Consider the following 20,462-nt stretch of genomic DNA (forward strand, 5'->3'; position numbering starts at 1 on the left):
ACTGTGGCCCAACTAAAGTTTTTGATCCTTTTTCAACTACCACTCGTTACATTTAACCCATCTCTGTCCACATCAAGGTGTGATGAGAAATAATAATCTCAAATCAGCTTTACAAACCTACAATTATATCAACATCTGTTCAATCCGTAAACATATATGGCTGTACATATTTTACTGACTTTGTGCTAAACCAATGGCTTTGCAACTGGGCACCATTTGCTTGGACTTCCTTAAACAAATGAAAGCATTCCTGAGAGTGTGGAATTTTAGGCATAAGATGCATGTGTTATGAGTGCTTTTAGTATATGAACAGAGTTGTTGGTTTTATGAATCTACAGCTTTTTGGTTTAGTGTTTGTTCACCTACATTTTAGAATAGATGTGAGAGCGCCCCTTACCACATGCTTGCAGAAATACAGTTACTTTATCAAGGACAATAATGTTTGGGCTTTATTTGCTCTTGCTGTTGGCCACTGTAAATAAATGATGACAGGTGCATGTGCTCCAGTAGACAGTCCAGTAGGAAAATGCAAAACAGTTTACTGTTAAAATATTTACATGCCACAATTGTAACCACTTCTAAAAATTATTCTTGTAGAAACCAGTTTTCCGATGTTTTTGTGCAGCTTGCAGTATAGATCCACATGGTCACAGCCGAGAAGAACCGATGGATACCTGAGAAGTTACAATTATTATGAATTTTTATAGGTTTAAACATAACAAGTGAATATGGGAGGTATTCAGTAAATATTGGTAAAAAGTTTAGTTGTATAACTTGGGTTATATACACACAACATCTATATTAATAACCTAATGTGAATTAGACAAGCAAGGGACCAGTTGTGTGTATAGTGTGAGCTATGTAAATTATGTTATGTGCGTTTCGGGTTCGTGTATAAATTAGCTTTGCTGTCTGCACACATACATTTTACCGATATTAAGTGAATACACCCGAAGGAGAGATAAATTACAGTATGAGATTAACCGATAAGGAGAGCCAATTCATAAAAAACATTTTGTGAATCAACACTTTACACTCATGAATCACACTTTATGCCTCATGTTGTATTATACCTTAGGCCGCTGTATGCATCCTCAATGATATATTTTGTTTGCTAGACAGAATAAAGTATGTCCCTGCACTGTAACTTCACATGACATGCCGCAGGAGATAAATCTAGGGGTATGGGAGAGTGGAGCCAACCTTCCTAATGTAAATACCACTTTTGTATTTGTTTCATCTAAAAAAGAACCCGAGGTGGATCTTAGTGGGGCAGATGGGACACAGAGGCATGTCCTCTGCCTAATGACATGGCTCTGTGTCCCCACACCTCTGCTCTCTGCCCCCAACCGCTATAGCCCCCCTAAGTTTAGCAACAAGATTTGTTTCTAACTCAGAGGTAAACACAGGGGAGAGGAATTCCTTGTTCAAAACACCCAAAAGAGGCGTTCCTGCAGGGTTTTGCTGAGCTGCCATTGGGCAGCTCTTTCCCTGGCCATGCCTCCTGCCGCTCTCCCGCGTCCCTGCACACTATGAGAGACACACAGTCTCTCAGTGCAGCGTTGTGACCCAGAGGTCACGGAAAGTGAAAGTGGGCCATTGCGGTACACGGGAGTGGCATTTTTTCCGGCTACCTGATCTGCTCAGCCCACGGATCAGCTAGCCTAGTTTTTTTTTTTCATTTTTTGAGCCCACCTCGGGCTCTCTTGAGGCTTGATTTTGCATCCTGTTGAACACTGTCCTTTATCTGGTATCCTGATTTTGCATTTTAACCCTGCCTTGGAGTTTGTATGATCTCTCTTTTATTATTATTATTTTTTATATATATAGTGCCAACATCTTCCATAGCACTGTAGTTGGCCTGGTTCTGCACTATAGCCAACTGTACAGCTAAAGGCTCATACACACGCTCAACAATAATCTTTTAAGTGCACAATTATCAAACAATGTTTGTTGTTGAAACAAAACAAAAAAGGTTGTTTGCTATTGTTAAAACAACGGTAAGACGCAGCGCAATTGAATCCAACTGTTGAATTGACTTGAGCTGCATTTTATCAGTTGTTTGAACAATAGAAAACAACTTTTTTGTTCTGTTTCAACAACAAAAGTTGTTTGATAATTGTGCATTTAAAAGACTTTTGTTGAGCGTGTATGAGCCGTAAAAGTATCAGTAGCGGTACGGTAACTTTTTTGTCTTTCTAATCTCAACTTATGTCAATTATTCATAACTACAATCACCAAAAATTTGACAGTTGATAAAATCATTGAAGAAAACATTGGCCATCTGTGTGATGTCTGTACAAGCATTTGCTGTTTTTGTGCACCTGGTAAAAATGGGTGACGAGAATCAACTATGGCAAATTCTTCAGCTGGTTACATTGTCTTCACATGGTGTGTCCCTCTCATGCATCTTTCAATAATACAGTACATGCAGCACTCTGTACCTCATGCTTCATTATACTTCATTCATTTGTATGGCGCATATTCCTTATTCCCCGGTACTTTTCATGTCTTGTACCTCCTTATGCCTCAGATCTTTCTGCCCCTCATACCTCATTATGGCTCATTCATCTCTACTCTTCATACCACGTTCTACATGGTTCTTCTCTGTACCTCATCAACCTTTCACCCTATCTTACCAGGCATCTCCTTAGTCTATATCAGAGCTGGGCAAACTTTGCACGGCCCGGGCTGCATGCTGCGGACGGCAGGCCACATTCCTTGGATTCTTCCCCTCCTCCCTCCCTGCAGAGTCACGAGCGGGCAATACAATTGGGTTAGAACTTAGAATTCCAGCCTTGCGTCTCCATGGCAACAGGATGTCACATGACATGCTGTCAGGACGTGCCAGCATATTACACGGAAAGCAGATGAGTTTTAACCCACTGCTATTGCCCACTCATGACTCTGCAAGGAGGGAGGGGAAAAGGAATCCAGCCACCAATCAATGGGCCTGATGTACTGCTCACATGGGCCGGATATGGTCCACGGGCCGTAGTTTGCCCAGCGCTAGTCTATACTGTGCAGCAACATGCACAAAATTTGCATTAACTGTCATTCATTCGTGATTTTATGTTATTTATTGAACGCCTTTCAGAAAGTTTAAAAAAAAAAAATACTCACAGTGTTTTCAGTGTCTTTCATTCCGTAATCCCTTGTTGCATCAAATTTTGTCTCTTTTACTTCTTCCTAATGACAGTAAAAAAAAGTCGTATTATTTTGGCACATATCACATGCTTTGTAACTTAATCATTTCCAAAGGCTGGGTTCACAGTGAAATTTGTGTTGCGTTCCTTGTAACAGCAGGAACGCAATGGAGCAGGAACGCAAAGTAGGCGATAAAGTATTATCAAATTAAATTGCTGTAGTAAAAAAAACCTTCATTACATTACATTGTCACAGCTCTTTGCACTAAAAATCACCGTTGCAGTGAGAACTAGCTCATAAATTTTATTCACACAAAGCACATTTCCCAAAACATACAGGCTAGGATCACAAGGGTCAGTTGCATAACACACACATCTGAATGCTTTATAATTAGTGTGAACTGCAATGGAGACTGGCATAGACTTTAAAGTGAACCTCCAGACTAAAAATCGACTCAGCAGCACTGAAAAGGCCTGGTGTTTCTTTAACAGTTTCACAGCATCAGAACTTTGTTTCTCTTATACAAGCCTCATTTTTAGCTGCACAGAAGAAAACTGCCCGGGCAGTTTTCCCCTTATGCTGTGCAAAGCATGATGGGATTTTTTTTTTTTACATTTTGAATTTGACATTTGAAGCCTAGTGTGTGCAGCTGGGAGGGGTAATCAGGACACAGGACAGTTGGAACTGTGTCTCCTGCTCCCTGTCACCTCCTTTCAACCAAAAAGATGGCTGCCCCCATGACAAAGATGGCAGCCCCCATGAACCACAAACATTTGCCTGTTCTTTTAAAACAGGGTGGGTAAGAGATTATATTACCTATCTATTCTAATTAACATAACAAATGTAACTTGATGACAGTATGTTTGTTTAGGCTGAAGTTCCCCTTTAATACTAAGCCTGCATGCAGTGAGTTAGAATAACATGATCAGTTACAACACAGTACTGTGAACAGGCCCAAAGAATTGTATGGGTTGTGCAATGCAACTGAGCACTGTGAATTAGCCCTGAGGGTTTAAATTGCGCACAATCAATATTTATATAAAGGTGTAACTTAAATATTCAGTTAAAGATAATTGGGCTGATACATGTTAATTGAACAGTAAAAGTTACAGTTTATATGAATATGGATTGTGCGCAATTTAAACCTTCATTGTTTTGGGAAATGTGCTTTGTGTGAATATTATGAATTTGTAGAGGGACTCTGTTCTGTGCTAAACTTATTGGTGTTATTCCATAAATAAGTGAATAATCTGGTATAGAGCTTTCACTGCAAGTAATATTTTTTTTTACCATATGCTCAGTTTTTACGACTTAGATTTAATACAAGCTTGCTGTGCTTTTTTAAAATCTGTATATTTATTCAATTTCCTTTACCTTTATTTCACTATATTTAGATATGTTATAGTGATTTCTCTTGACCAATATATGTAACATGGCATCATGGATAGTAAGAAATATCACTGAGGTTGTGATCTGTTCATCAAAGAAGCCACATCTTTCAAGTTTCTCTAAAAGATTGCCTAAAAAATGAAAATAGAATGAAATGAGTATCTACGAAATTCACAATCACAATTGTATGTCAAGTGACACTTACTGTCTATTCCAGCAATGTAGATGTCAACGTCAACCTTGATAAATTCTTTCATCATCTTAAAAATGAAAACAGAGAAAGTTGAGGCAGTTATGTTCAGTGGATAAATCAATATATGTAATTAGGTGGGCTTCCAGTATTGAAAGATTACACTACAAAATAAGTGTGAAGCAATGAGAATAAGAAGTACAAGCTTGTGACTATAGAGGCACTAAGCACACGGGCCTAGACATTTTAGAAATTGCAAAATGCATAGTTTGAAAGACTATACATTTTTGTTATCAATTTTAAATTGATGGGTAGCTAGTGTCATTTAACCTCTCATACCATGTTATGACCACTAAGAGTTATGCCCCAATAACCTGAGTAACTGCAGAAAATCAGGTAACCAACCCTTACTCCTAACACTAACCAGTCCCTATATGAATGAACTTCAAAAAAGCCATAGGCGCACCTTGAGAATAATGGATTGCTGTGCATCGAGTTTGTTATCAAATGACATATATGTGAACTAATTTTAATCATAATGAGTTGTAGAATACATTTTGATGTATTGTATAGCTTGGACCCCTGTCACACACAAAAAAGTAGGTACAAAATCAATACATTACTAAAAAAAAAAATGTAATTTTCAAAATTATGATCAAACTTGAGACGGTTTCAGCAAAATACCCACAAAACTTTCAAAACACACTTTTGAATAGCCCTGGTTGTTAGCTTTCCATTATGGTGGCATTTGTGGCCTTTTTCCGATGTTCTGACTCTTCTGGGGCCATGCAAATAAAGAATGGTGCTGTAACAATCAGTGTAAAAAAATGGCCCGTAAAAACTGGCATTTGTGGCCTTTTTCCGATGTTCTGACTCTTCTGGGGCCATGCAAATAAAGAATGGTGCTGTAACAATCAGTGTAAAAAAATGGCCCGTAAAAAACCATTGGCGCAAATTAGGAATAATGAATTGCTCTGAATAGTTGTTATCAAAATGTATATTTGACCTCATTTTAATCATAATGAGCTGTAGAATACATTTTGATATGTCTTACAACTTGGACCCATAAAAAATAGGTAGGGATAAACTCAATCTATCATGAAAAATTATGATCAAACATGGGAAAGTTGGTAGTTGGTAGTTTACAAAACACCCACTTTTGAATAGCCCTGGTTCTTAGCTTTCCATAATGATGACATTTGTGGCCTTTTTCTGCTGTCCAGACTCTTCTGGGGCTATGCAAATAAAGTATGACGCTAAAATACTTCTGAAAAAATTGGCCTGTACACATCCACACGCATACTTTGGCGTTAATGGCTTGCTAGATGCACAACTAGTTATCAAATGAGCGATATGATATCTAGTATTATTTTAACCGTGATAAGTTGATAGAATCTATTTTAGGGTGTTTTAGGGTTGAGGCCTATGTCTTGGGAATTTGTTTAGTGACAAACTGAATCAAAAGCAATTACATTTTTATTTTCATACTGTATATTCTGCACCAAAATAAAAAGTTTGTTAAAAGAAAACAGTGTTACAGAATAGGAAAATAGAATACATCATTTGTTACCTTAGAGACACAACTTTTAAAGGGAAAGTTAACTGAGAGGAATATGGATGTTTCCTTTTAAACAATATCAGTCAGTCAATAAGAACATAAGAAAATGTAAACAATACCAGTTGTTTGGCAGTCCTGATGATCTCTTTGGCTGCAGTAGTGGCTGAATCACACACCTGAAACAAGCATGTAGCTAATCCAGTCTGACTTCAGTCAGAGCACCTGATCTGCATGCTTGTTCAGGGGTTGTGGCTAAAAGTATTAAAGACACAGTATCAGTAGGAGAATCAGGCAACTGGTATTATTTTAAAAGGATAAATCGATATCCTTCTCAGTTTAGGTTCCCTTTAAATATGTATTTCATGAGGGTATATAACTGTTATTTTTGCAAATAAGGATTTGCAAGTATTGCTAGGGTACAATGTATGCACAAACACACAATATAAAAAATACACCCTAATTTCCAAATATTATATTATCCCCATGCATTGCACTAGGGAAGTAATTTAAATGTTGGGACAACCAGGACAAATGTGGAGATAAAATGTGTGGGCTTTATCTATGATAGCATTTATTTTCAATCTATAGCGTATTGAAATTGAGAAACAGTGTATTTTTTTCATTTGTTTCCTCGCTTTTTCCTTTTAAAATAATTACTAAAAAAATACCACCCACAAAAAGCCTAATTTGTAGCCAAAAACCAAGATATAGCTCTTTTAGGTGTGATAAGTAGTGATAAAGTTATTGGCAGAAGAATGGGAGGAGTGCTAAAATAGGAAAACTGTTTGCCTCCATAAGGTGACAACAACCCTTAGGGCTGAAGTGGTTAAACAATCTTAGATTATGTAGCACTAATTTCAGGGGTCTAGTCCTGGAAAAAGAGGTGAGTGGACCCTAAAAAGCGTGCCAAACAATGGGCGTGGTTAAGCATAGCGTGGGCGTGGTCATGGGTGGGGCCAAATATACATGGCCTTAGCAGTGGTATAAAAGGTCTGCCAGGGGAAGTTTGAGCTCTGTCATAGTGTATCCCCAAAAAGTAGATGTAATCTGAAAGCATTTCACCAAAAATACACATAATCTGGCAGAGGTTCCTCCAAAATACAGATAATATGGCAGTGGTTCCCCCAAAATAGACAATCTGGCAGCAGCAGTTCCCCCAACATACACATAATCTGGAAGCAGTTCCCCAAAATACGCGAAACCTGGCAGTGGATCACCCAAAATACACGTAACACCCCAAATACATGTAATCTGGCAGCAGTGGTCCCCCAACATACACAATCTGGCAGCGGTTCCCCAAAATACACGTAATCTGGCATCAGCGGTTCCCCAAAAATACAGATCTAACAGCAGTTCCCCCAAAATAGGTACCCCCAGTATAGCTAGCCAGGTCTATTGTTGTCCCCAGTATAAGTAGCCATGTGTATAGTTGTCCCCAGAATAGGTGACCAGATGTAGAGATGTCACCAGAATAGGTAGCCAGGTGTATAGATGTCCTCAGAATAGGTGGCCAGGTGTATAGATGTCCCCAGAATAGGTAGCCAGGTCTACAGGGAGTGCAGAATTATTAGGCAAGTTGTATTTTTGAGGAATAATTTTATTATTGAACAACAACCATGTTCTCAATGAACCCACAAAACTCATTAATATCAAAGCTGAATATTTTTGAAAGTAGTTTTTAGCTTGTTTTTAGTTTTAGCTATTTTAGGGGGATATCTGTGTGTGCAGGTGACTATTACTGTGCATAATTATTAGGCAACTTAACAAAAAAACAAATATATACCCATTTCAATTATTTATTTTTACCAGTGAAACCAACATAACATATATAAAATATCTCAACATTCACAAATATACATTTCTGATATTTAAAAACAAAACAAAAACAAATCAGTGACCAATATAGCCACCTTTCTTTGCAAGGACACTCAAAAGCCTGCCATCCATGGATTCTGTCAGTGTTTTGATCTGTTCATCATCAACATTGCGTGCAGCAGCAACCACAGCCTCCCAGACACTGTTCAGAGAGGTGTACTGTTTTCCCTCCTTGTAAATCTCACATTTTATGATGGACCACAGGTTCTCAATGGGGTTCAGATCTGGTGAACAAGGAGGCCATGTCATTAGTTTTTCTTCTTTTATACCCTTTCTTGCCAGCCACGCTGTGGAGTACTTGGACGTGTGTGATGGAGCATTGTCCTGCATGAAAACCATGTTTTTCTTGAAGGATGCAGACTTCTTCCTGTACCACTGCTTGAAAAAGGTGTCTTCCAGAAACTGGCAGTAGGACTGGGAGTTGAGCTTGACTCCATCCTCAACCCGAAAAGGCCCCACAAGCTCATCTTTGATGATACCAGCCCAAACCAGTACTCCACCTCCACCTTGCTGGCGTCTGAGTCGGACTGGAGCTCTCTGCCCTTTACCAATCCAGCCACGGGCCCATCCATCTGGCCCATCAAGACTCACTCTCATTTCATCAGTCCATAATATCTTGAGATATTTCTTGGCCCAGTCTTGAAGTTTCAGCTTGTGTGTCTTGTTCAGTGGTGGTCGTCTTTCAGCCTTTCTTACCTTGGCCATGTCTCTGAGTATTGCACACCTTGTGCTTTTGGGCACTCCAGTGATGTTGCAGCTCTGAAACATGGCCAAACTGGTGGCAAGTGGCATCTTGGCAGCTGCACGCTTGACTTTTCTCAGTTCATGGGCAGTTATTTTGCGCCTAGGTTTTTCCACACGCTTCTTGCGACCCTACTGACTATTTTGAATGAAATGCTTGATTGTTCGATGATCACGCTTCAGAAGCTTTGCAATTTTAACCACTTGCCGACCGCACGCTTATACTGTGCGTCGGCAAAGTGGCAGCTGCAGGACCAGCGACGCAGTATTGCGTCGCCAGCTGCAGGCTGATTAATCAGGAAGCAGCCACTCGTGCGAGCGGCTGCTTCCTGTCAATTCACGGCGGGGGCTCCGTGAATAGCCTGCGGGCCGCCGATGGCGGCTCGCAGGCTAAATGTAAACACAAGCGGAAATAATCCGCTTTGTTTACATTGTACGGCGCTGCTGCGCAGCAGCGCCGTAAGGCAGATCAGCGATCCCCGGCCAATCAGCGGCCGGGGATCGCCGCCATGTGACAGGAGACAGCCTGTCACTGGCTGCACAGGACGGATAGCGTCCTGTGCAGCCCGGCTTACCAGGGGAGGCCAGGTAGGAGAGGGAGGGGGAGAATTTCGCCGCGGAGGGGGGCTTTGAGGTGCCCCTCCCGCAACACCCGGCAGGCAGGAGCGATCAGACCCCCCCAGCACATCATCCCCCTAGTGGGGATAAAAGGGGGGCGATCTGGTCGCTCTGCCTGCACGCTGATCTGTGCTGGGGGCTGCAGAGCCCACCCAGCACAGATCAGCTAAAACAGCGCTGGTCCTTAAGGGGGGGGGGTAAAGGGTGGGTCCTCAAGTGGTTAAGAGTGCTGCATCCCTCTGCAAAATATCTCACTATTTTTTACTTTTCTGAGCCTGTCAAGTCCTTCTGTTGACCCATTTTGCCAAAGGAAAGGAAGTTTCCTAATAATTATGCACACCTGATATAGGGTGTTGATGTCATTAGACCACACCCCTTCTCATTACAGAGATGCACATCACCTAATATGCTTAATTGGTAGTAGGCTTTCGAGCCTATACAGCTTGGAGTAAGACAAAACACTAGCGGTTTTGGGTGCGGATTTCAGATATTTGGCGCAGTGCACACCGAGTGGATTTGGATGCGATCCGCTGGTTGCATCCACCTGTTAATCCGCTTGGCTTGTATTTGAATGGGCTGGTTCACACTGGTGCTGTAGCTGTAGCAAACCCCAAATGTGCAGCAGGAGGCACGTTTGCGGTTTGCTAAAAACCTCAAACTGCCGGTGTGCAGTAGCCCATTCAAATACATTAGCCAAGCGGATTTTCAGGCGGTGTGCACTGGGCCTTTCTTTTCATCATTACACACTGTTTTCCTTTAGTTTGGTAAAAAAAAAAAATATCCCTATCTCTACATTTCCTCTGTAATGAGGCTCATCTTATATTTATGAGCCACATTAAACCATCATATGTAACTCAAAATTTTTATCAGTTTCAACATGCATGAAATTCTGTTTACTGTGCCATGTTATTAGCTTTTGATCAATTTGGGGCAGTCTATTGATAAGTGGTTTTAAATTTGCATCGATTAGGCAGTGGCAATGGTAACTACAAATCATTGGGCACCCTAGCAAAATTTAGATGGGGTCACCCCCTACATCAATTACTCGCAGTTAAAGGGACTCTTAAGTGAAAAAAATGATTGTCCAATTACTTACCTGGGTTTTTTTCCCAGCCCTATTAAGTCCTCCTGGTCCCTCGCCATCATCTCGCACTCCATCGTTTCTCAACTGTCCACTTTCTGAAAGCCAGGTGACTCTCTAGTTGCCCTGGCCACTACACATGCATGATGCTGGCCATGCACCACCTCTATTGCCGTCCTGCATCTGGGAGCATTATTTGCATGCACGGTAGCAATTTTTGCTTGCTGTGCAAGTGCAGGGGGAGGCGTGGCAGCAGGGGCAGTGCATGAGGTGATCAGAGGCAGAGATCAGGGGAACCGAGTGGCACATGATGATGGTGAGGGACCAGGGAGAATTCAGGGGGATGGAAGAAGCACCAGGTAAGTAGCTGCGCAATTTTTTTTTTCCACTTAAAGTTTCCTTTAAAGCAGTAGGATTAGCCATACTATGCCAGGGAAAAAACATATATAAGTAGATAAATACTTGATCTACTTACATAACACATGTATTATACTGTCCACGTTTTGATTTCAGTGAATGTTATATAGTAAATGAAGAGAATTCTGTTCCTGGTGGGGGCCATGTCTTTTGCCCACAGTTTAGGCTAACTCGTGCTGTCATTTCTGCCTTTTACTTTTTTTCTTTTCTCCTCCAATCGCTGAGTCACCTCAGCCTTGCTTGTAAACACAAGTAAGCAGGGGTTCAGGTTTCAGATAAGCAGCTGGCAGGGAAATAAAGTGAAGAGGAGGAATATATTATAGATAAAAAGAACTCCCAGCATGCAACTGTTTGGCACTGACTACTAAAGGGCCAGTGCTCCTATAGTATATGATAACTCCAAATCATAACAGCAGAAAACGTTTTGAATGCAGGATTAGCATCTTTATTACTTAATACACTCAGACTAGTTGCTGTTGAAATTAGATTTTTATGGTGACACGCTTTAAGGAGCTCATCTACCAGAGTCATGTAACTGTAAGTGTGGTCCCCATGAACACGCCTTGAAACTGGAGGGGGAGCCTGTTTCAGAGGAAAAAGGGTTAGATGATAGGCCAACTTCACCTTGGGCCCCCACTGCAGCTGCAGGGTTTGCTTTGACAGAAGATACGCCACTGAACAGTTGCACAATTACTTAGTTGCTTTGAACAGAAATCTACAGTGAGATTTCTGTACAAATTTGATTGACACTTGAAATTACTGTGTATCGCATTGATCCCCCAATTGATATTAAACCAAAGAGCAGTCATAAGTCTGACCAGGGCCGCCATCAGAAATTTTGGGGCCCCTCACAAATCATCAGTCCGGGCCCCCCCCCCAAACTGAGAAATGTGCGTAGCCATTACATGTTGGCAGAGCTAGTTGGAGGCTTACTGTCCACAAATTAATCACGAATAACCACGGTGGATACTCGTGATTCAAGTTAGCTCTAATTGCCACAGCTGAGCGGCTAGATGCGGCGGGGTTAATTACCCAGAACGCCGCTCTCCGCCCAGCATTTCAACGAGGTGCAAGTGTCCGAATGGACGCGTTGCAAGCCTCGATATCGAGCACTTCCTCCTTCAAGCCGGAAGGAGGAAGTGCTCCATCATTTTTTTAGAACCTCCCAGTTTTATTTTCTGTTTAAAAAAGCTAAAAAAGTAGGTTTAATGCTATTGTCTCATATGGCAATGATTCAGCTTTTCCCATAGTCTCGCAGTTAGCAATCATGTGACCCCCAACAAGACAAATTCAGCAATCATGAGGCCCCCAACAAACCATGAGGCCCCCAACAAGACAAATTCAGCAATCATGAGGCCCCCAACAAGACAAATTCAGCAATCATGAGGCCCCCAACAAGACAAATTCAGCAATCATGAGGCCCCCAACAAGACAAATTCAGCAATCGTGAGACCCCCAACAAGACAAATTCAGCAATCATGAGGCCCCAACAAATTATGAGGCCCCCAACAAGACAAATTCAGCAATCTTGAGGCTCCCAACAAATCATGAGGCCCCCAACAAGTAAAAATTCAATCATTAGGCCCCTAACAAGACAAATTCAGCAGTCATGAGACACATAAATAGACAGCATTTCACATAAATAGGCAGAATGCCCCCTTATTATGGTAGACACCTCTCACCTGGATTCTGACAGGGACCCCCAGGTTAGGTAGTGAGTGACATGGAGCCCTCTTAGGTAGTGAGTGAGTGACAGGGAGCCCCTTTAGGGAGTGAGTGAGTGACAGGGAGCCCCTTTAGGGAGTGAGTGAGTGACAGGGAGCCCCTTTAGGGAGTGAGTGAGTGACAGGGAGCCCCTTTAGGGAGTGAGTGAGTGACAGGGAGCCCCTTTAGGGAGTGAGTGAGTGACAGGGAGCCCCTTTAGGGAGTGAGTGAGTGAGTGACAGTGAGGCCCTTTAGGCAGTGAGTGAGTGACAGGGAGCCCCTTTAGGGAGTGAGTGAGTGAGTGAGTGAGTGACAGGGAGCCCCTTTAGGCAGTGAGTGAGTGCCAGGGATCCCCTTTAGCTAGTGAGTGAGTGCCAGGGAGCCCCTTTAGCTAGTGAGTGAGTGCCAGGGATCCCCTTTAGCTAGTGAGTGAGTGACAGGGAGCCCCTTTAGCTAGTGAGTGAGTGACAGGGAGCCCCTTTAGCTAGTGAGTGAGTGACAGGGAGGCCCTTTAGCTAGTGAGTGAGTGACAGGGAGGCCCTTTAGGGAGTGAGTGAGTGACAGTGAGGCCCTTTAGGTAGTGAGTGAGTGCCAGGGAGCCCCTTTAGCTAGTGAGTGAGTGACAGGGAGACCCTTTAGCTAGTGAGTGAGTGACAGGGAGGCCCTTTAGGGAGTGAGTGACAGGGAGCCCCTTTAGCTAGTGAGTGAGTGACAGGGAGGCCCTTTAGGGAGTGACAGGGAGGCCCTTTAGCTAGTGAGTGAGTGACAGGGAGCCCCCCCCAGCCGCCGCCGCTGCTTCCCCTACCTTGCCAGGCTGCCAGCAGCGTCAGACCTCAAGATCAGCGGCGACCCGACCAGTAAGAGCGGGCGCTGGACGCACCCGCTCTATATGCGGAAGTGACGTCACTTCCGCATATCAGTGCGGGCGCTGGGTCCTAGCGCCCGCACTACTGTCGCCGCCTGATCGGGGTCTGATGGGCGGCAGAGGCGGTGGCGGCTAGAGGGAGGGAGCAGCGGCCAGGGGAGGTTGAGCAGTGGCCGGGCGGCACCCGCCAGGGCCGCGGCGGGGATGGGGCCCCCCTGCAGGCCCGGGGCCCGTGACGGGAGTCACGGATGTCCCCCCCCTGATGGCGGGCCTGAGTCTGACAAATTCCTTTCAGCGCTAGTTTCATTAAAGTGACTATGATTTCAGGCTGTAAATGACTATCCCCCTGCAGGTCACTTTCAGGTCTTCCAGTTGTTCAACAAGTCAGTCACTACATTTATTCCTTTCTCTATTACATACCGCTTTAAGGCCTTTCATTCCAGACATGTCCAGGAAAGACACTGCTCCAAAATCAATGATTAAACTGTGGAGATCAATTTTGGGAACTGTGTAATTAATTGGTAGGTCTGCATTCCAGTTAATGGCAAATGGAAGGTTGGCTTTGTTTATAGGTTGATCCAGTTCTTCAATTCTGTAATTGTCTAACTCTTCATAATCATTTTCTTCAGTTGGAAGTGTAGTACAAATCACTCCTTTCTGCAACAGACATTTAAGATAGAGCTTTAACACCTGTGTCTTGTGTCAGTAGCAGATTAGTAGCAGAAATGTTCTAGCTGTCAGTTTAGGCGGAAAGTTTTGAACCAAGGTGCCATTTCAAGTCACTAAACAACATGTGCTATCAAAAATAACTAATTTGATTTTGGGTTTACTCAGGATTTAACTGCTACCAGAAGTGTGCAGGCTGATACAGCTGCAGAAGTGACAATGGACGAAAAAAAGAGATACTGATTTATGAAAAAATCAGGAATGTTGGCACATTGACGTATAAAGTTTTGGTGAATGCTTCCAACATTGCTGATGTATTTGCTAAAAAACACTAAAGCAGTTTACTATTACTATTACTATTCATTCATTAGAGATATAGATAGTGTTCTGTTGGTGCTCTTAACATCTTTATTTTAAAATAAATTTAGACTTACGGGTGTAACATGAAGTTCCCCTTTACTTATCATCGTCTCTATTTTTCGTAGAGCCTTGTTTCGTTTGCGTAATACTCTGAGAGGGCTAAACCCTGCCTGTAATAGATAATCAGAGTTATTGGAAACAAGTTGTTCAAACAAATTTTTAGGCAAAGCTGTATATGTTGTGTTCAGGCTCTTTACTGTGATTAACTACTTACGTGGTTTCAGATGGATTATCTACATACTGCAGGACCTCAGTTCCTGCCCAGGGACATAGATAATCGCCTATTGTGGACGGATGGCTGCCGTGGGCTCTCGCGTGCGCTCTCGCCACCCGTTAGAGTTCCCATTCATTGAGCCAAGTTCCCATATCAATGATCGCTGGCATCAATGAGATGCCTGCGGTCATTGTAACAAAGGAAGTAACACTAATAGTACGCTATCAGGATATAATGCGCAAGGACATCTTGTGGCTAAATAGTAAAATTACACCTACGTACATTTATTTTAATGGAAAGAACCATACATACATTTAAAATTAACCCCTTACCTCCCACACTCTCCAATAATTACCCAAATAAAACTTTTGAATAAAAAAAAATGATAATTAAAAATAATACATAAATAGTTACCTTAAGGACTGAGCTTTTTTAATATGTATGTCAAGAAGGTATATTACTGTTCATTTTGAAAATATGGGCTTGCAATTAGTGATGGATGCAAAACTGAAAAAAATGCACCTTCATTTCCAAATAAAATATTGGCGCCATACATTGTACTAGGGAAATATTTTAAATGTTGCAATAACCGGGACAAATGGGCAAATAAAATGTGTGGATTTTAATTATGGTAGCATGTATAATTTTAGAACTTTAATGGATGAAACTGAGAAATAATTTTTTTGAATTGTATTCTTATTTTTCCCTGCATTTAGAATAAAATAATTCTTAGCAAAATGTACTACCCAAAGAAAGCCTAATTGGTGGTGAAAAAAAAACAAGATATAGATTGTTTCATTGTTATAAGTAGTAATAAAGTTATAGGCAAATGAATAAAAGGAGTGCTGAAATGTGAAAATTGCTCTGAGGAAAAACCCCTCAGTAGTGAAGTGCTTAAGCTATGGAATGCCTTACTGCATGAGATTCTAGTGTTTCCTGTTTCTGTTGCACTCTACCAAATGAACATGTACCAGAATTGGTGATGTTTTCAAACTAAATAATTGTATGTATTTGTACTTTTTGTTGCTGGATGTCCTAATTGTACAGTGTGTTGAAGTCAGCTCATGTATCTATGCCCCTCATTATTGTATGTTTTTCTACTATGTACAGCACTATGGAAGATGATGGCACTATATAAATAAAAATAATAATAAAGAAAAACAAAGGGAGTCTAAAGGGAAAATAAAAATAAAAAACAGATACTCACCTAAGGAGAGGGAAGGCTGTGGGTCCTATTGAGCTTTCTTCTCCCGGTCTCTGCTTTACCCCACAGGCTCCCCCGATAGCAGTCCACAACCGTTCGGTCCTGGACTGCTCTCTTCCGGGTTGGGTAGGCTTCGGCAGTCTTTGGAAGCACTCGGGCTTCAGAAGACGGGCCGTTCCGTACTGCGCATATGCGAGCGCGCTCTCATGCATTTCCGTGTGCACAGTACGGAGCCGCCGGTCTTCAGGAGGCTGAGTGTTTCTGAAGACTGCTGAGGTCTCTTGAGATGGGAGATTCAAATGAAGGAACCTGTGAGGGAAGGAGGACACCGGGAGGAGAACGGGAAAGGCTGTATAGGTCCCAAAGCCTTCTCTCTCCTTAGGTGGGTATCTTTATTTATTTTTAATTACGCTTCAGACTTGCTTTAATAGGAACATTTGGAGAAGGCACAGATCAGTTTCTTATGCATAATATCGTCTACAGTTATAAGAGGAATAGCAAATTAATATTTTGGCTGGTAAGAGGACCTGCCTGTTTTGTGGTTTCAGGAATTTTTTTCTTCTGGAGCTTCAGTCGGGGGAGGGATGATCTGTATATCTGTTTTCAGTATAATGCACTCTAACAATTTATGACATGGAAACCCCGGTTAAGCTATGAAGACCAAGAACTAGGTCTAAAAGTAATCTAACAGCCCTGCATTAAAAACTCTGCAAAGTAAAGTATTGTCCATTTAAGACATCAGGTACCTGCAGAACATAATTGCATGTAGTCACTTCAGCATGTCGAAAATGCAAAGTCCAAAATAGAAAGGTTACATGGAACAATGCCTACTTTCCACTATCCTAAATGATGCATTATAAACATTGCATTTTAGATGAGGGGAAATGCTTACTTGCAAGTATCTTCTGCTTTATGTGGTGCTTGCCAGTGTATTTTATGGGGGACTATTATGATCCTTTTAGTCCACTACAAAACAATTAAGTTTTTTTAGACCTGCACAACACAAGGGTATTCTATATCCCGTAGGATGAACTGCACATTTGATAGGCAGTTCAGCACCTCCAGGCTGCCAGCCACAAGTGCCTTTTGAGTGCATTTATATGCAGCCGAATGGCTGTGAATGTAACCCCACACGTGTCAACGTTTGCGTGTGACATTACACAGCGGCAGAGAGTTGCTCATGAACATGGCCACACACAGACGTGACTCCCTTTGGGGGGCTGCCTCTCTATCGTCCGTGCCAAGAGCTAGCAAGCACGGGAGCAGTCAGTAGGTGGCCAATTCAATGCCTTCAGCCAGGAAAGAGGCGTCACGGGAGTGTGTTCACTAAACTGCGGTAAGCAGAATAACATACGTAAAGTTTTACCGCATGATGAGTAATGCAATGCAATGCATTACGCTCTACTCATCGTACGTAAGACTTTATGCATGTTCTTCTACTTGCTGCTATTTACAGAATATACCCCATAGTTTCTTGCCCAAATATGCTGTTTGACTTTCTGCCGAAAAAAGCATCTTCTGCCCTACGGAAAGGTGAGTGGGAAGAGCCTTGTCATCAGCTACAATAACAGTCATCCAAGATTTCCCAGCATGGCTGATCACTATTTACCAGATTACTGATACTGGGGGATATCTTTGAGCACACTAGATAGTCACCAGAAAAAGTCATGAATGATCATTTTGGGTTATGAAAAACTAACTTTTCTATTAAACCGTTCACATACAGAATTGCGAAATCCAAACCTTGCAATGCTCAGGGCAAATAACCCGTGACAGCTATACCTAAGCTGGATTCATGCCTTTGTGTAATTCAGGGTAAAGGTATGCTATGAACCAGCATCACTGGAAGTATTCAAGAAATGATTTGCATGGCTCTGTCCACTGTCCCAAAGTGATATAACTATGTAAGTGTAAAATGCTAAAACTTACAGCAGCCACGAGTTTATCCCTGAAAAAGTCTATGTTAGCAAAAAATATTGGTGATGGACATCTGAAGATTTTGATACCTGGAGGTTCATGTATCTGTTGAAGAAAAGCATAATAATAGTAATCACACACTGCACATATGTCTATTGAAGAAAAGCATAATAACAATAGTAGTAATCATACACTGCAGGCTGTTAGATGAGCATTCATAAAAGAAACAAAAGTATGGAGTAAAATCACAGCAAGTGTATACCTAGGTACTGAAAGACCACATGAGACCCTAGGAATGCAGGTTTAGTCCATTATTTTACACTAATAAAGAAGCAGAGGAGCCATTATAAACATGTAGTCCTTCCTCTTCCACCCAAGCCAGCAACATAATTGCTCATCCTCTTATTATACCAACCCTTCTGTTTTTGTTTTTTAACATATAATAAGAGATGGTCAATGAAATGCAGTCAGTTTCAATTTGCATTCAGATTTCATGTAAAATTCAATGCAGCTTGAAAATGGATCAATCAAAATCAACAGTACGTTATTTCAACTGGTCCATTTTCAAGGTGGTTGCCCCTGACTACTGCTTGTCTTCACAATGCAGAGTCACCTGCTCTCTCCTGTCGCCGGTGTGGCAATTCTGAGGGTCGTGACTTGGTGGCTTCTAGGCAGCAAAGTAGTCCATTGACAGAAGGGGTTTGATATAGTGCGCTCCTCACTCCTTATTACTCTAGATATTTGGATATTTCACCTCCTATACTTCTGGGGCGCTTTAATCAATTGAGGGGTGTATGCCCTCTGCAAACAAATCTATAGTGAAGGATATGAGCGCTCAACAGATCTCTCTCAAAGTGCTAACCACATCAACCAAGGTCCTAATGTTAGGGCCTCCACCACATTAAACATAAATCCCAGACATCTCAACATGCACTGTTACAGGATCCCACTTCCCACAGACAGGATTATAATGACATATACAGTTCTTAAAGTCCTCATGCACGAGTCCTAATCCACAATGCCTCTATCCAGCCGGATCAATATATCTTTAACAGAACATCAGTTGAATTCCCTTTTGGGGACAACCATAATGCTCACCAGATTCCGATGCCAATTACAACAGTTGGCTTCTAGCGTGTGTGGCCCAGCCAGTGTGCCTTCTCCAGCCTCCTTGGTTCTTCAGTGGTATCCCATACGTACATGCAAAGAAACAAGCCTATATAGTGCAGTATGCCAGTTATCTTTGCATATCACCCCGTGTTCACCGCACTCACTGACACCGCTGGTGACCCACCGCTATTCACCTTTCCGCATGCACTATGCAAACACTAGCCTCTTACCAGCAGGTATGGCTGACCATACAGGACCAGCAACAGCGCTTTCTTATGCCAATACCCTCCAGATACTCGTCCTCCAATCTGCCAGCACTTTGTTGAAGAGTGTAGAGAAGACTTCTTGGTGATTGTTCATATCAATGCCTCCATATAGCTTAAGAAAATCTTCATCATCTTCTGATTTGGCTTCCTCAAACACCTGGGCTTGCACTAGCAAGTCTTCATCCTCCAAATCTCTTAATCTTGTCAAAACATCCAGCAGCTGCAGACTTTTAAAGCAGAAAAAGTTTTATTTTACAGTCCTGCTGTTGTGTTGGTGGTTTTCCAAGTTGATCATCAAGTTAAAAAACGGTTTTTTAACTTGATGATCAACTTGGAAAACCACCAACACAACAGCAGGACTGTAAAATAAAACTTTTTCTGCTTTAAAAGTCTGCAGCTGCTGGATGTTTTGACAAGATTAAGAGATTTGGAGGATGAAGACTTGCTAGTGCAAGCCCAGGTGTTTGAGGAAGCCAAATCAGAAGATGATGAAGATTTTCTTAAGCTATATGGAGGCATTGATATGAACAATCACCAAGAAGTCTTCTCTACACTCTTCAACAAAGTGCTGGCAGATTGGAGGACGAGTATCTGGAGGGTATTGGCATAAGAAAGCGCTGTTGCTGGTCCTGTATGGTCAGCCATACCTGCTGGTAAGAGGCTAGTGTTTGCATAGTGCATGCGGAAAGGTGAATAGCGGTGGGTCACCAGCGGTGTCAGTGAGTGCGGTGAACACGGGGTGATATGCAAAGATAACTGGCATACTGCACTATATAGGCTTGTTTCTTTGCATGTACGTATGGGATACCACTGAAGAACCAAGGAGGCTGGAGAAGGCACACTGGCTGGGCCACACACGCTAGAAGCCAACTGTTGTAATTGGCATCGGAATCTGGTGAGCATTATGGTTGTCCCCAAAAGGGAATTCAACTGATGTCCTGTTAAAGATATATTGATCCGGCTGGATAGAGGCATTGTGGATTAGGACTCGTGCATGAGGACTTTAAGAACTGTATATGTCATTATAATCCTGTCTGTGGGAAGTGGGATCCTGTAACAGTGCATGTTGAGATGTCTGGG

The 20,462-nt window shown here is 42.1% G+C and overlaps 1 protein-coding gene across 1 annotated transcript in view; it reads right to left on the reverse strand.

Annotated features, from left to right (window-relative positions):
* Nucleotides 1-436: 436 nt before the first annotated feature.
* LOC137561392 (chloride anion exchanger-like) overlaps nucleotides 437-20,462 on the reverse strand; it is a 65,348-nt gene continuing 45,322 nt past the window's right edge. Inside the window, exons 14-20 of the mRNA XM_068272686.1 lie at nucleotides 18,019-18,111; nucleotides 14,686-14,781; nucleotides 14,006-14,242; nucleotides 4,742-4,796; nucleotides 4,522-4,667; nucleotides 3,124-3,189; nucleotides 437-674 (exon numbers count right to left, since the gene is read on the reverse strand). Coding sequence (XP_068128787.1) covers nucleotides 648-674; nucleotides 3,124-3,189; nucleotides 4,522-4,667; nucleotides 4,742-4,796; nucleotides 14,006-14,242; nucleotides 14,686-14,781; nucleotides 18,019-18,111 — 720 coding nt within the window. The 3' untranslated portion in view covers nucleotides 437-647. The remainder of the gene's footprint in view (nucleotides 675-3,123; nucleotides 3,190-4,521; nucleotides 4,668-4,741; nucleotides 4,797-14,005; nucleotides 14,243-14,685; nucleotides 14,782-18,018; nucleotides 18,112-20,462) is intronic.

The sequence above is a fragment of the Hyperolius riggenbachi genome, chromosome 3 (genome assembly GCF_040937935.1).
Source record: "Hyperolius riggenbachi isolate aHypRig1 chromosome 3, aHypRig1.pri, whole genome shotgun sequence".
In the NCBI taxonomy this organism is placed as follows: Eukaryota; Metazoa; Chordata; class Amphibia; order Anura; family Hyperoliidae; genus Hyperolius; species Hyperolius riggenbachi.